This window comes from Ylistrum balloti, unplaced genomic scaffold (assembly GCF_031769215.1).
Source record: "Ylistrum balloti isolate Yb309-2 unplaced genomic scaffold, AGI_CSIRO_Ybal_v1 Utg370052, whole genome shotgun sequence".
In the NCBI taxonomy this organism is placed as follows: domain Eukaryota; kingdom Metazoa; phylum Mollusca; class Bivalvia; order Pectinida; family Pectinidae; genus Ylistrum; species Ylistrum balloti.
Genome location: NW_026782104.1, coordinates 2002519 through 2020000, shown reverse-complemented (window position 1 = coordinate 2020000; position 17482 = coordinate 2002519). Strand labels below are relative to the sequence as shown.

General features: G+C 37.2%; 1 protein-coding gene across 1 annotated transcript; it reads left to right on the top strand.

The window, feature by feature from the left end:
- Nucleotides 1-16175: 16175 nt before the first annotated feature.
- LOC132549278 (uncharacterized) lies at nt 16176-17137 on the top strand (the record flags this gene model as incomplete). The annotated part of the gene is made up of 1 exon (XM_060213194.1): nt 16176-17137. A coding segment is annotated over one exon (962 nt), but the record flags the coding sequence as incomplete, so codon positions are not given.
- Between the last annotated feature and the right edge of the window lie 345 nt (nt 17138-17482).

The following is a 17482-nucleotide window of genomic DNA, read 5'->3' as shown; positions in this document are numbered from 1 at the left end:
CAGTAACCCTACAGCTGTAATGTTCCTACAGTAACCCTACAACTGTAATGTTCCTACAATAACCCTACAACTATAATATTCATACAGTAACCCCACAACTATGATATTCCTACAATAACCCTACAATTGTAATGTTCCTACAATAACCCTACAACTATAATATTCATACAGTAACCTTACAACTGTAATGTTTCTACAGTAACCCTACAACTGTAATGTTCCTACAGTAACCCTACAACTGTAATGTTCCTACAGTAACCCTACAACTGTAATGTATCTACAGTAACCCTACAACTGTAATGTTCCTACAGTAACCCTACAACTGTAATGTTTCTACAGTAACCCTACAACTGTAATATTCCTACAGTAACCCTACAACTGTAATGTTCCTACAGTAACCCTACAACTGTAATGTTCATACAGTAACCTTACAACTGTAATGTTCCTACAGTAACCCTACAACTGTAATATGTTCCTACAGTAACCCTACAACTGATATGTTCCTACAGTAACCCTACAACTGATATGTTCCTACAGTAACCCTACAACTGTAATGTTTCTACAGTAACCCTACAACTGTAATATTCCTACAGTAACCCTACAACTGTAATGTTCCTACAGTAACCCTACAACTGTAATGTTCATACAGTAACCTTACAACTGTAATGTTCCTACAGTAACCTTACAACTGTAATGTTCCTACAGTAACCCTACAACTGTATTTTTTCCACAGTAACCCTACAACTGTAATGTTTCTACAGTAACCCTACAACTGTAAAATTCATACAGTAACCCTACAACTGTAATATTCCTACAGTAACCTTACACCTGAAATGTTCCTACAGTAACCCTACAATAGTAGTGTTCCTACAATAACCCTACAACTGTAATGTTCCTACAGTAACCCTACAACTGTAATACTTCTGATTTTACCCTTCAACTGAAATGTTCCTACAGTAACCCTACAACTGTTATATTCCTACAATAACCCTACAACTGTAATGTTTCTACAATAACACTTCAACTGTTATATTCCTACAATAACCCTACAACTGTTATATTCCTACAATAACCCTACAACTGTTATATTCCTACAATAACCCTACAACTGTAATGTTTCTACAATAACACTTCAACTGTTATATTCCTACAATAACCCTACAACTGTTATATTCCTACAATAACCCTACAACTGTTATATTCCTACAATAACCCTACAACTGTAATGTTAGCTTGAGTACCGAAAGAACCGAAGAATTCGGCCAGCAGAGCGCACGTCATAACACACTCTTACACATGTATATAAGCACAAAGAAAACGTTGTGTAGGCGTGCCCTAGGAATGTTGGCAGGGGAAAGCGGTCGTCAATGTCACGACAGGTTATGACACCAGGTGTCGGAACCATCTAATATATGTATACTGCATATACGATATTCACAACCACGGCCACTGTCTTAACATGAATGGGATGTCCATGTGATATGACAACATCCAGTTTCTTACACAATGCTGAAATGTCAGACACCTTAATCGTCTAAATGTTTTGATATTGAATCTTGCTTTGTTTTAATCCTCGTTTCTAATCCCTTCACGATTATGGCACATATCGGCCAGAATAAACCTAAGGCCAAACCTCGTTAGCGATGTGATTAACCCGAAAATCTGACAGCTTTCCGACGCGATGACGCCGAAGACTCAGTATTACTCTACATCAACCTAGGCCTCCACAATATTTAATGATGTTTGGTGAAGCTAACAGTATTGGTGTACATGCACAAAGAGCACGCTAACTACGCTGACCTACATACATGACATCAGCATTGAACACCCATCATCCAACACAAAAGTGGGTGATTGGTTTTTTAACTTTCACGGTTCCAGGAAGTAGCTGACTTTGAAGGTTTTCCAAAGACAGTAAGGAAGAGAAAATATTGACATCCGGGTGCAAGACCTACCTGAACTGATTGAATTGGTCCATAGTAACAAGCATTAACCATGTCCATCCATATATGTATAAACCTTAATTTACAATTATTGTGAAACAAATATCTTAATTCATCATGCTGACCACGACTGAAGCGCGCGATGAACCTTTCCACTGGAGGAAACCGGAGTTCCCGGAATAAACCAATATGATTGGACAGGTGACCTCAATACATTTTCTAATAGGAAAATTGAGCCCCTTAGGTATAGGTGAAAGGCTAGTGCGCTACCTCCCTTAAATAATGTTCTTCAGCAAAGAGGGTAAAACATGTTCTTCAACATAGACCTTGAAAAATGTTCTGCAGCAAAGACAATAAAACATATTCTTCAATACTCACGATAAAATAAGCTCTTTAAGAACAACAATTTTTCTGTAAAAACAATTAACTTTGTTCTTCAACAAAGAGGATAAAATATATTCTTCAACAAAGATAATAAAACATATTCTACAACAAAGACGATAAAACATATTCTTCAACAATGACGTCACAACGAATAAAAAAAAACATGTTCTCCAACAAAGGATATGAAACAAGTTCTAAACCCAAGACAATAAAACATATTCTTCAATACTCACGATAAAAGATCTTCATCAAAAGCCATTAAATATTTTCCTCTACAAAGACAATAAACTATGTTTTTTCAACAAAAGACATGTTCTTCGACAATGGAAGTAGAGCAAGCTTCTCAAATTCGGAGATATTGCAGTTTTCATTTCTCTCAAATATGGTCAAATTGGTTCTTCAATGAAATCATGAAACCTGTTTTGAGAAAAATGTATTAAGGCAGTGTCTTCAACAATGAAGGTAAAACTAATTCTTTAACCCCCTTTTTTCATTGACCTTGGACATCGAAACTGAAGTATGCAGTCTCAAATGTAGTACAGGTATATATCGTACAGTGAAATTCCAATGGGTTCCTATGTATTGTTACCTTCGCCTTATTTAAGCAGGTAATATTTTGATTCATCATTCTTTGCTAGAATGACATTTGGATTAAAGGCGTATCTATCAATCAGTCGTAAAATGAATATAATTTTGGTTTTAACGGATTAACAGAATTTCTGGGTTTTGTTGTTGTTGTTTTGTTGGGGTTATACTGTTACACATACCAAAGTCAGCAACGTCTGTAACAATACTGTGCCCGTGGTAACGTTTGTCAGTTTGAGTGATGGCTTCCGGTCTATGACATCACGAGATGAATGTGAAAACATTTGCTTCATAACCAACCTCCCCACTGATATCCGTTGTAATTAAAAATGACACAGAGAAGAATATATATATCCGAAAGAACGCTATATCAGTTGCCATGTCGTCTGTCATTGACTAATTATGTCAGAACTAGTGTTGGTCTTAATTCTGTCAAGTTCATGTGCGCACTGACCTCTCATGGTTGAATTATGGATAATTGCCGAGATGACTTTTGTATGTAAATTTGTGTTAATTTATTTATTTACTGAACAATGTACGTGCATTTAAACAGAATACGTAAATAACAAGCATTACATATATTCTGTACTGTTATTTGATCGGCTATAAAGATGTTTTCATTGTTCCGATGGCGATGTCATAAGTTAAAGGAATCACGTGCATTGTATTAAATTCTTATAAAGTTTGTAAGATTCGAATAACTGGTCCGGATCTGTTTATATACAAGACCTATGAACGACTCCTTTCATAATCTCCAATTCACATGCTTAGCCATATCTCCAAGCAAGTGAACACACATTTCACAGAAAATACGTCATGGAAGTGTTGGTTTTGAATTTTGACCATTTAACTTCAAGATACAAAGGTAAAATCGGAGCCCGAAGTTGATAGAAAAGAAGGAAAGAAGTACTTAAACACAACCAGTAGAAGGTTAGAATGTGACGTTTCGATGACCACGCGACCACCTTCATCAGACAAATGGCTAATGTAAAGAATTCTAACACTGACGTACATGGTACACTGTGTACGAAATGGTAAGGAATTGACCAACTTTTTCAGCTGTACTTCAATCCTATGTACACTAAGGTTGAAAATAGTGTGACGAGATGGTAGACTGATTATAGAAAAAAGAATACACAAGATGGCAACAATGCACTGTAGTCAATTCGGCTACGTTTGTTTAACATGGATATGCGAGTCTGTGGCCCTCCTCGTCCTTGTTTAGTAGTATCAAGATTGCCTCCTTATACTGCCACCTGAAAAGGTCGTTTTCCTGTTCACTATTTTGGAATCTCGTAGGAATCAATGGAGTTTTGATTTAGTTCCGTATACGACCAATGGTGAGGGTAAAAATCTTCGTACCCTAAAGCTAAGGTAAACATTTTTACTGTTACTATTGACAAGTTACATTTTGTAATATCGCGATGATAAAGCTAGTTAACAAACATACGTTATCGAAAATATGGACTCTTAATACAGTTTCAGGAAGTAAAATACACCAAGGTTGCAGGTGTCCAGCGGCACCTTAAACAATGGTCTTGTTGTATGATAGAAGGGGTCTTTATTGATACAGCTACAGTCATTGCTCAATCTGCGGTTTTAGAACAGGATATCCAAGTCTGAACAAACACGTAAACAAGACCTTAACAACTTAGTGTAAACAGTTATGAATACTTATCAATTTCACGTTTGCGAATCATGACGAGGGGAGAGGACAGAGAAACATTATTTAACATAGGAAATAAGAGTGACAACCCAATTCTGGTCAACGTTAACATAGAAGCATAGAGATATCAGCTGATGAAATTTGGTCCAAACTGCAATTCTCATCGGAGTACATCAAGGATCTGTACTTGGTCCTGCATCGTTGTATAAAATTGTACAAAAGACTAGCATTTGAATAGCACCTTTTAATACATTAGGAGTTCGGTACAAAAGAGCCAAACAGGATTTAAACTGCATTGTACAGCTGTTTGGTCCTTCTAGGAGTCGACAGTGATGCTAGGGGTCTAAAATTTGAAGCCTAGGGGGCGACTAAGGAGAACCTAAAGTGATAGAAAGAAAGGTCAAAATCTAGACGGGAAGGCGCACTAGCCCCATAATTACATAGATTTTGTAGTTTTCATATAACTGATAATTTTAGAACAACATTGAATACATGTGTATATTCTAATTCGAATGAATTAAAAACTGGTTTTGTCTTGTTTTTATTGAATATGAAAAAGTCAAAGGTCCTTCCCCTAAGAATACCTAAGAATATCCTAAGAAGGGAATTATTGAAAGATATAGTGTAATCAACTGGATTAGCCAAAACGACACTAAAGCTAATCCTGATAAAAGACAGATATCAATTCTTGTGGTGGTGGTGATAAAACTTAACCGTGAAAACAAGAAAGCAGAGCACTTCTTTTCGTGATAGAAACACATATTGGACTAATTATCATATTCATCAAAATGATGGAGAAAACTTATACCATAACCTATTTTTATATTTTTGACGATAACCTGATTTTGAAATGTTGAAAATCCACTTTATACACTTGATCTATTTGTATATCAATATACAAAAACAAATTATCAATGATGTTCCAGGGTACCAAAATGTAGAAACATGTTATTGATTCCTTGCTTTGGGAACCAAACGTAGAGGCTTAAATGACTTTCAGTTGACCATTTTTAGCATCTGTTTTATGTTCTAGTGTCTTCAGTAGAAGTAGTTTGATTTCATGTCTGATGTTTATGTCAAATGTTCCAGTGTCCGTGTATATATTGAGTGTGTCTGTTCTGTCTTTGTGTATGTTCCAGTGTCTGTATGTTTCAGTGTCCTGTGTATATGTTCCTGTGTAGTTCTAGTGTCTGTATGTTTCAGTGTCTGTGTATGTTCCAGTGTCTGTGTATGTTCCAGTGTCTGTATGTTTCAGTGTCTGTATGTTTCAGTGTCTGTGTATGTTCTAGTGTCTGTATGTTCTAGTGACTGTATGTTTCAGTGTTTGTGTATGTTTCAGTGTCTGTATGTTCTAGTGTCTGTGTATGTTCCAGTGTCCGTGTATGTTTCAGTGTCTGTATGTTCTAGTGTCTGTGTATGTTTCAGTGTCTGTGTATGTTCCAGTGTCTGTGTATGTTCCAGTGTCTGTGTATGTTCTAGTGTCTGTGTATGTTTCAGTGTCTGTGTATGTTCCAGTGTCTCTGTATGTTTCAGTGTCTGTGTATGTTCCAGTGTCTCTGTATGTTCCAGCCTTTGTGTATGTTCCATCCTTCGTGTATGTTCCAGACTGTGTATGATCAGAGCAGAATTCCGACATGGCATTCTTAAGGAGTGCTGATAACGTTGTTCGGTAAAATATGCACCGTGATTACTACCAGGCGAGAAAACCTGTTATATACAGCTCCACTAACATCTGGACACACTTCCAGTTAAATCGGTGGCCTTGTCACAGCATCTCGCGTGTATTGCATGTGTAAATACCATGTGTTTAATCAGAGAGAAATTGTCGCACCTAAATTCTTGTTAAACTCCATCAACGAAGGAACCCGTTAGATATTAATCGGTAATGTGCGTGTTCTAGAGAGACACAACGAGTCTTTATTACACCGGGTAATGGTGGGTGGTCAGACATTTATTACCACAGCCATCACGTGCCTGGAGAAAGGTACACTCTTTGATTAGTAGGTCAACGACGGTCAGCTGTGTCGACCTTCTTAATTAATAGAATTATTAGAATGTATATTTCGGTTGCTATGCGCGTGCTGATATCAGCAATTATTTACATCTAAATGATTCGTCTTTATCTGATATGAAACTTTAGTATCAAATGCTTATATTCTAAGGAAATTATACCTACCACACATACAAACTAGAATAGATTTTTAGTGAGGAATATTATTTCAGGTAAAATAATACTTTCTTCGTGTTGGTAACATGTGATGATTTCATTCAGCGCAATCCGCTAAATATTCGGACATGTTTCTCTAACTACAGTTTGTCAACTTCATTTATCAGATCTTTTCTTAAGAAACTCTGCACCTTTATATTCCTCTGTTTGCATATATATATATATATAATTACATCCCCGATCTGCCTACACTACCGTTAGATTCGTTTCTTTCAATGAGTACTGTACTTGCGTGCCGGGATAAAAGTCTCGTATCACACAGTGTTAAATTAGACGGATCACGTTTCTATTGCGTGTTTATCGATTTGCGAGAGTCACAGATTTTAAACTCCGTGGAAACAAACTATACAATACAAGTAACCATACAAAAGACAAGTTCTAATCATGAATAGATAAAACGGAGCAGGTCATCGTGGGGTCAACAGCTCCGTATCGGCCTCTATCGTACGGACAAGCTGTTATAGCGAGGACAAACAGTAGTGATACAGCATGTCTAATGGACGATCTGGAGAGGACAGATAACACACAAGTGGCCCTCAAAGGACATCTCGTGCAAACACGCGCACTGATAACCTTAACGGTAACCGATAACACCATCTTAAGGTCGTTTTATAATTTGTATGAATATCACAACATCCTAATAATGTGATGATGTACTTACTGTCAATATGTTTTTTTTATTTTCAAAAACATATGCACATGTATTTTCCCCAGTGGAATATGATTGACATAATGAGTAGTTCAGTGCACAATGAATTGACACTGTCCAGAGTGATAAATGGGGGTCGGTGTACACTGTATTTCATAAAACAGACGGTACTTGACAGAGTGCGTATTATATATGATAAACGTAGGATGATGGTCGGACTACGCTGGACAGAGTATTCGATGAGACAAAACGGACGACGCTGGACAGAGTATCCAATGTGACAAAACGGACGACGCTTGACAGAGTATTCGATGTGACAAAACGGACGACGCTGGACAGAGTATTCAATGTGACAAAACGGACAACGCTGGACAAAGTACTGGATATGATTAAACCGACGACGCTAGACAAAACACTCGAATACACTGTCCAGTGTCGTCCGTTTTGATAAATCGAATAATCTGTCCAGCGTCGTCCGTTTTGTCATATCGAATGCTTTGTCCAGCGTCATCCGTTTTCTTTTATCGAGTGTTTTGTCCAGCGTCGTCCGTTTTCTTTTATCGAGTGTTTTGTCCAGCGTCGTCCGTTTTGTCACATTAGATAAAATGAACGACACTGGACAAATTATTGATGTGATAAAACAAAACGAAGCTGGTCAAAGAACTCGACACAGGAAATGGTAGTCGCTGAAAAGATTACTAGTGATAATACAACGAGAGTATATTTAGATGGTCGCTGGAAAGAGTACCGGGTAATACAACGGACGCTATATGCAAATGGTCGCTAGACTACTGGATGATACAGCGGACATCATATGTAAGTGGTCGCAGTGGTCGCTGAACAGAGTAATGGATAAAACAAAAAGGCACTTTGTATAAGTGGTCGCTGAACAGAGTACTGGATAATACAATAGACACTATGTATAATTCGTCGCAGTGGTCGCTGGACACAGTACTGGATAAAACAAACGGACACTTTGTATAAGTGGTCGCAGTGGTCGCTGGACAGAGTACTGGATAATACAATAGACATTATGTATAATTCGTCGCAGTGGTCGCTGGACACAGTACTGGATAAAACAAACGGACACTTTGTATAAGTGGTCGCAGTGGTCGCTGGACAGAGTACTGGATAAAACAGACACTTTGTATAAGTGGTCGCAGTGGTCGCTGGACAGAGTACTGGATAAAACAAGCAGACACTTTGTATAAGTGGTCGCAGTGGTCGCTGGACACAGTACTGGATAAAACAAACGGACACTTTGTATAAGTGGTCGCAGTGGTCGCTGGACAGACTACTGGATAAAACAAACAGACACTTTGTATAAGTGGTCGCTGGTCACAGTACTGGATAAAACAAACAGACACTTTGTATAAGTGGTCGCAGTGGTCGCTGGACAGAGTACTGGATAAAACAAGCAGACACTTTGTATAAGTGGTCACAGTGGTCGCTGGACAGAGTACTGGATAAAACAAACAGACACTTTGTATAAGTGGTCGCAGTGGTCGCTGGACAGAGTATTGGATAAAACAAACAGACACTTTGTATAAGTGGTCGCAGTGGTCGCTGGACAGAGTACTGGATAAAACAAACAGACACTTTGTAGATAAAACGAACGGACGCCAAATATAAACGGATGCTATACAGTGGATTTGTTTATACAACGGACACTCTATACATGTGGTCGCTGGACAGAGTACTCGCTAATACGAACGAACACTGGTCAAAGCGGCCGTTGAACGCAGCACTAGCTAATAAAGAAGGAAATTAGAGTACTGGATAATACAAACGGACACTCGATACACGTGGGCACAGCAAAGAGTAATCAGAGCACTGGATAATAAACCGAATTTATGTAAATATGGCCGCTGGATAAAATTCTCAACGATACAAACAGACAGTAGATACATGTGGTCGCTGAACAGAGTATTCAGAACACTTGATAATAAATCGAATCTATGTAAATATGGCTGCTGGATAAAATTCTCAACGATACAAACAGACAGTAGATACATGTGGTCGCTGAACAGAGTATTCAGAACACTTGATAATAAATCAACTATGTAAATATGGCTGCTGGATAAAATTCTCAACGAAACACATGTATACTGTACAGCAATCCCAGACGGATGTTACACTACAGCGGACGACGTACCAGGTGGACACTGGGAGTTTTAGAAGCAGTATTGTCCCTAGCATTAGAACATAGAAGTATTGCCATAATTCACTGATTGTGTTATTATCCGTCTTAAATGTCTGTAATAGGAAGAAGTCGACCAAGCGGTAAAGTGGAGTACGCCAACATCCACAACACTGACGTAAGAGAAGGAAGTCCATTTAACGCAGAACAAGTTTAGGTTGATATCGCTCAACTTAACAATCTAACGTTTTTAAGCTAACCAAAATGGAAGATAATTCTCCGAAGTTGTTATATTTTTCGCTTTTGGCTTAAGTGTTGAATGATCGGAAATCGATCTCGCTATACAGGCCTATTTTACTGTCTGGTGTATACAGGGAAATGTGACAATACAGGGGCAACTACTTGATGATAGACTGTCCGGGATGTAAGTTGAAAATGAAGCCAAGCTCATACCAGCGAACTCTGTTAAATATAGCAAAGGTCGTGGAAGCTTCACGGTATCAGAGGACCAAAACCGTTAAACCTATATGTATAGTGTTTTCTTGGATCAGGTAAAAAAAAAGACGAGTTCAGATCTATTTTGTCGGATTTTCGATTTTTAAAGTCTGCAAGGGTTCTTTGGTTCATAAAAAATAATTCTATTACTCACATTATTATTAACAAACCGGAAACGTTATGTATGTTTCGTTCAAACAATGCCGCATGTTGATGTCTGATTTTCGAACAAACCGGAAATATATTGTCTGTTTTGTTTAGACACCGTCAAACGTTAGTGTCTGATTTTCGGACAAACCGGAAGTGTAATATCTGTTTTATTTACACACCGTCAAACGTTAGTGTCTGATTTTCGGACAAACCGGAAGTGTAATATCTGTTTTATTTACACACCGTCAAACGTTAGTGTCTGATTTTCGGACAAACCGGAAGTGTAATATCTGTTTTATTTACACACCGTCAAACGTTAGTGTCTGATTTTCGGACAAACCGGAAGTGTAATATCTGTTTTATTTACACACCGTCAAACGTTAGTGTCTGATTTTCGGACAAACCAGAAATGTATTGTCTGTTTTCTTTACACACCGCCAAACGTCAGTGTCTGATTTTCGGACAAACCGGAAATGTAATGTCTGTTTTATTTACACACCGTCAAACGTTAGTGTCTGATTTTCGGACAAACCGGAAATGTGTTAGTGTCTGATTTTCGGACAAACCGGAAGTGTAATGTCAGTTTTGTTTGCACACCATCACACGTTCAGTGTCTGATTTTCGGACAAACTGAAGTGTAATGTCAGTTTTGTTTGCACACCATCACACGTTAGTGCCTGATTTCGGAAAAAAGGAAGGAGATTATTAAGACCTGTACTCACAATCACAAGACAGGCATGTAAAACGACACGTTCGGTCAATATCTTACCAGCAGTTGTTAAATCCCGATTAAGTATCGAGAGTTTTATATCCCATCACTACAGCTAAGAAATGAACGGCATAATAAAATCACCTCGACCAGAATACTGCGTAAGACCAGACGTCAGCTGAAGTCACTAGAGAGGAACGTGACGTCAGTGATAGGCGTGGCGAGTAATACTGCTGTGTAGATACGTAACATTAGTCTACATCAACATACATAGACCATTTTGTGGTAAAATTGTTTTCGTTTTCTCGTTTGTGAGAAGTAAAATATTGATAAAAGACGGCTTGGCCGCAGATACGGTCCCGTGTGTATAATTGGGATCGTCTGGAGAGAAAACCACATGCATTCCATCATACACCGCACGTGAATACACGTGCGTAATTCATATTTATATATAAGCGCCCCTAACTGGAATTAGATGGTGTAGCTTTGATGCGTAGCGATATTTTGCACGGTTTGTGACAGTTACTCGTTAGTATGGAAACAGGGATAGCACTGGGGGTATAAATACCATGTTATGACGTAAGAAAACCAGAGTCACGTGATGAACTTTAACACCACCAACAACATATCCACTGTCAGTAATAGACATCGCTTTCCCCACACAATATCTGTGTATTATTTTGAGAAACGCCAGATGCATGCACGTGCGACTTACTGGGTCACTTGTAAGATCTGTGGAACTCTCCTTTCATACAAATGACATATGGCGAGCGCGGGAAACACCACCAGCTACTGTTGCACAAATGTCTGCATAATCAACATTCTGCAATCATAATACCAAAGTATGTTGAGGCATTTTGTAAGCACATTGAGCAGACAAGATGTGTTGTGACATGACAGGGGTAATTAAACTAATTACGTTTCCAAAGACACCTGGGATTACTCTACCTTGTCGTATTTCACAGGAGCTTGAGAATTCTTATTGCTAACAATTCATTAACGTCCCACTCATTTACTGTATATCACATTATGGTATTCATGTCCGTATATTGACCCTGTCAGGTACCAACTAACAGAATTCATTATCACCCCACCCCATCCATCATATATATATGCATCAAAATAACTTAAATCCAACACGTCGAATTAAGCGTTAGTGACGTGATATTTGCAGTTATTCTAAATATTTTAAATATATATCACATAAGTCTTCGTGGCGGTATATTGACCTTCAGATATCACAGAGACTTGAGAATTCTAATAACTTATAGACTTCATTAACGCCGACACACACGCACGCACACGCACATATATACTTAAACATGTGTCACATAAAGTACTAATGGCCGTATATTGTTTGCATCATATTCCAAAAGTAAAAATTTAAGTTTATATGTTTAAACCATGTAACATCTTTTTGATACGTACGTAAGGAGTATTCTCTATTACATATCTAGTTTGGGCGTGAATAATTGTAATATCATTGAAAAGATACACTTAGATTTCTATAAGTAATTATAAGGGGTAAAACACTCAGCTTGTGATATAATGGTTTATTATGAACTTGGTAGATGTTCTTTTGAAAATTTTGTGTGTTTATTCGAATCTTCAAATATTGATTAAAGACATTAAAACTTAAAAATTGTATTTTGCAAACAGCCTATCAGGAATTGTATACAATGTCTGAAAATGTTAACGCTAATTGTAATGACTGGTCTTCCTTTGTAAAACAGAAAATATTCATGCTTTGACTTTGTAATCTTTGGATTAATCAGGCTAGTATGGATGTAAAAATGACTTGTATATAATTAACGAGCGATTTTTTTTATATCAAGTCTTCATTGTACTATTAAATGCCTCCGAAAAAAATGTGATGCGTACAAATGTTTTGTTGGTGTTTTGCTGGTGAGCTAAAAAGCTTAAAGCTGAATAAAGCACTTGAATTTGACCCTGACAGATTTCACAGGGACTTGATAATCCTAATCAATACAATTTATTATCCTGAGAATTCAAATTTCTTACAGAATATATTAACGTCTACACACAGATATACATGTTTTGCTGACCCTGTCAGATGTCACGTGAATCTGAGAACTCGGAGAGAGGTTATCCTGTATCCTAAAATGTATGATTATTACTGAATATTGATTCCAATCCAAACAAAGGTCTTCCAGAAATTATTGCCAAAAGTCATACTTCGTCACAGTTCAGTTAAATATAACTATTAGACAAACTCAGAAAACGGTCCAGTATTGATTCGGACAAAAATAGCATTGTCTTGTCGAGGGTGGCGCCATTAAATAAGAATGTCAACGCTACATATTCTCGGGTTTAGGATGAATAGATAAAACCTTTTTATAACATAATCTGCCTATTATCCAGTGAATTCTTCCTTGTAATATTTACCACGGGTCATTTTTCATTAGTACAGTCAATAATCGACTATGATGTTATAATTTGGACAATAACATTACGTCATGAGTTGGAAATGGTGCAAGAAAATGGCTGCCCCTATCTCACTTTGTCCTCCATATTTTTACTTTAAACCAGCCAAAATATATTTTTTGAGTGGTTATTTGATAAAAAGATGCTTAAATGTGTTTTCCTGGCTTTATATTTTAAGAAACTCATCTCGTAGTTTAATAATTGCTCGCCAATGCTCGCAAAAATTAAAAAAAAAGTTTCTGAAATGAAATTATATGTTTAAGCTAGAAATCCTATCTTTTTACGTCGATTATCGATCAAATAAATTATATTCTCCTTATAAAACATACCGAAATCACATGCCACTGCCATAGTAAATAAGGATCTTCACCAGAAAATTATCCAGCTCTAATTTTTTGGGAATGAAAATAACATTATATGGATTGAAAACTAATATCCAAGTCACATTATAACCATCTTTACTGCGACATGGAATTTGTTTTCATGTTTGATACAGGGTAAATGTTGATAATATTGTTATAGGAACAGCCATAGATATATCCAAGTTCAGTTGGTCACATCGACACAGACAAAAGAAAACAGAAAACGTGGGCGTATCCTGACGGGGGCGAATCGAGCTGAACAATACAGATCTGAGGAGTTTAGCATCAATGTATATTATGTACATATACAACTATCTGTCAACGTATCACCGGTCATTAATGTCTTATGTAAATCTGGTTGTGACGGCACAATATGATGTTGGTCATTCTTACGTCTGCATACCTTGGTTTTATGTCACCAGATTTCCTGTCAATACGTCCTGTTGTACCTTACACCGTTTATGTAGAAATGTATATCCTCGCCATTATTACATGTATTACTACATTTATAATTAGACGACGCCATTTGATGACGATCGCTCATTTCATCCCTTTGTCACCTTCTGTATGTGACTTTCTACAACATCTACAGTCAATTACTGACCAGCATCATTTCTGTTCCAACATATTTATGATTCTATCAACATGATCGTTCTCCAATTTTCCTATCCATGGACACAATAGTTGAGAAAACATTATTGAATGACCTTTTTGAATGACGTCATCCTATTATGACGTCTCAAAATTTGTGTTGAAAACGGCGTCATACAATACGTCATCATAGCGAGTGCTTTATCCAGAAACAGAAGATACGAAAAGCATGAATATACTTAGTAATATTTCATTTATTATAATTTATTTGTATACCGAGTTCGTGTTTTGCAACTTTCCCGGATATAGAAATTACAAAGGTAAAGTTGATGTGAAGAAAAATATTACTTTGTTAACATAACTCACAACAGACAGGTTATATCGCAGAAATCAGGCATTCTAGAGAACGTGTGAAACAGAGGTAGTTATCTCTGTACACAATAGCAGGAATCACACTGAAAGCTAATTCATGCTATCTCAATGGTATAATATTTATCATTTGTGTTATAACATCAATTCTATTTATGTGAGAATCCTGCTGACAGGTGGTTTTATTTTTTGTGTATTTGAGAACATAATTTTTTTTCCAAACTCCAAGTCTCATTCAAGTTTTACCTTTTGCCTTATCTGCGGTCAACGTAAGCGACCACCTACTTTTAAATATATCAATCTTAATTAATTAGACGCTTGATAATACAAGCTTTTCTGTGACCTTAGTAATTCCTTTCTGTTCGCTGGGTTTATTGATACGTGAACAGTCATTTTGAAGCGGAGTCTCGTTGTAGTAGCTGATGCTACTTCAATGAACAACACACAAGAATACCGACACGTCTCATCTTCCTGTGAAACGCAAATCACAACCTCGAATTTTGATCTGGGTTTACGCAAGTCCCCGCTCTAACAGATAGAGATGTCAGTGCCAACCGCTAATATTAAGTAGGTACATCCGAATCAACAAGGAAAATATCCATGATTACGACGGAAATGCGTGTATAACATTATGAAATTATATGAATGTTTAACTTCGTTTTTGTTTGTTTGTATTCCTCGAGAAAACTCTAATTCTATGACGGGTTTTCTGGCCTTATGATGTGGTAACAGGACAAAGCCCGAACAAAATAATAAAGGATTTATTTTTAAATCAAAATCGTGGACTTTTTTTCACGATTCATGCAAAATCACATGGGATTTAGTTTTCACCATAGAAGTACCACTAAATATCCACAACTGATTGCGCACATACACAGATGGATATAAAAGTTTCAATTATTTGCTTGTCCTTGTTTTCAAATTAACGGTTAAAGAAATAAGAACATCGTTCATGACAATTTTGGCATAACATCAAACCATCACATCGTGTTATAACGATGAACTGTCATCTGAACTAGCTTTTTGTTCTATTTACTCAGAGATGTATATATCACATGTGATATATACGTCTCTGTCTTACTATACCATAACCCAGTGTTACAAAGGAGTATTGCACACCAATAGCGGATAAACATGTGAATTTTGTCATTTCCTTTATCCCGTGGGAAATTAATATTTCCACTAATCTTCATTTCCGGAAACTTTTTCGTAGTGTAGTTGCTTATCATTCAAAAGTATCTAAACAATATGAACCAGTTTGAGGTTCGGGTTATTTCTTTAAGTTAATTGTCTGATGATAAAAGGGAAAAAAACTTTGGTTAGCCATGTCACTTACAATTGTAATACTTGTAATAATACAATTATAAAGAGTATCTGATTCCTGTGAGTAGATATTTCAACAGAAAGTGCTAAACAAATTCAGCTCGGCATCATTAGAATGTTTTTGTTTTATTTTACAGGAAGATTGCAAAAGGTTTACAAAGAAACAAGTTTCAATTTACTATCAAACCAATCGAACGTTTACAACAATGGCGCCCATGCCAACACGGCTCCTCCCGGACATCTTCGTTATACTCGTACTGCAGTTGCAGAACTACCTTTGGCAAAGAATTTAAATCTAATGGTGGATAAGGCACTTGAAAAAGAACATCATAGTTTAACAAAATCCATTGGTGGTTTTGTTGCATTAAATTGTAACACCGATGTGACAAAGGCAATATTTAAACAATATGCCCGAGCTTCTCGTCAATGGGTCCACAATGACAATGATTTGGAAATCGAGAATGACCGTATGGTTTACCAGCTGGGAATTTTATCTATTCAAGCTTTAAAAACAACTGATCAAGGGGTTTATATTTGTCGAATAGAATATGAACCAAAACAGTTTAAAAGCGTGGTTTTATTCACCCTTGTCGTGGAGTCCAATGAACCCAACACATTTGTTCAGGAAACAGGTGTCCTTGTGTTACAGTCAAACAGTGCACCTATTGGTTACATATTCCCGACCACTACCAGAACTTGGTGGATAAATGATAAAATGTTTCGTTCTAACATATTGGCAAGTCAGCAACAAGACGACAGATTCGAGAAAGCTGATAAAAGTTTTGAAGGCGTCTGGACATGTATAGTGTCACGGCAACTGAACGACGGAACAAAGCGACCATGGAAAACAGCTCGTTATGTTGTGAAGTTGACACCACCGCCTTCCAAATCGGAACAACTTCTGACTTACTGCTCCGAACACCCTGTCACTATAGTCGTATGTGGCTTAGTGTTCTCGGGATTCCTTCTCGTCATCTTCATCGGCTGTGTATACCGGGCCGATCAAGACAAAGCTTTGGCACAGACGGAGATGGATTCTATGAAAGAAAGGTTGATTTCTGGGAAACCAAGTCGTCAGGACAACATTAACCCCAATTAAGATCACATTTACAATGCACAACAACATCACCTATGATCTAGCGACGGGCAAGACCATTACCCACATAGAAACAAATAATAATATCACCCACATGGAAATGATTTTTTATCTTAAGTGATTTGAAAATAAGCATGAGAATGGCTACAATCGCACATTGTCAAAAACTAAACAAGATTAATAACTTATAGGTAACTGGTGTGAGAAACATCTGCGAGAGTTGGTATTATTTTCATGACGAGTGAGTATTGATCAGGAAAAAGAGATACTGAGTCTTAATGGCATATATGGTCCCTATGGGATTTCTGAATTTCTCTTCAACGGAAGCACCTGTGATATTTTATAGTC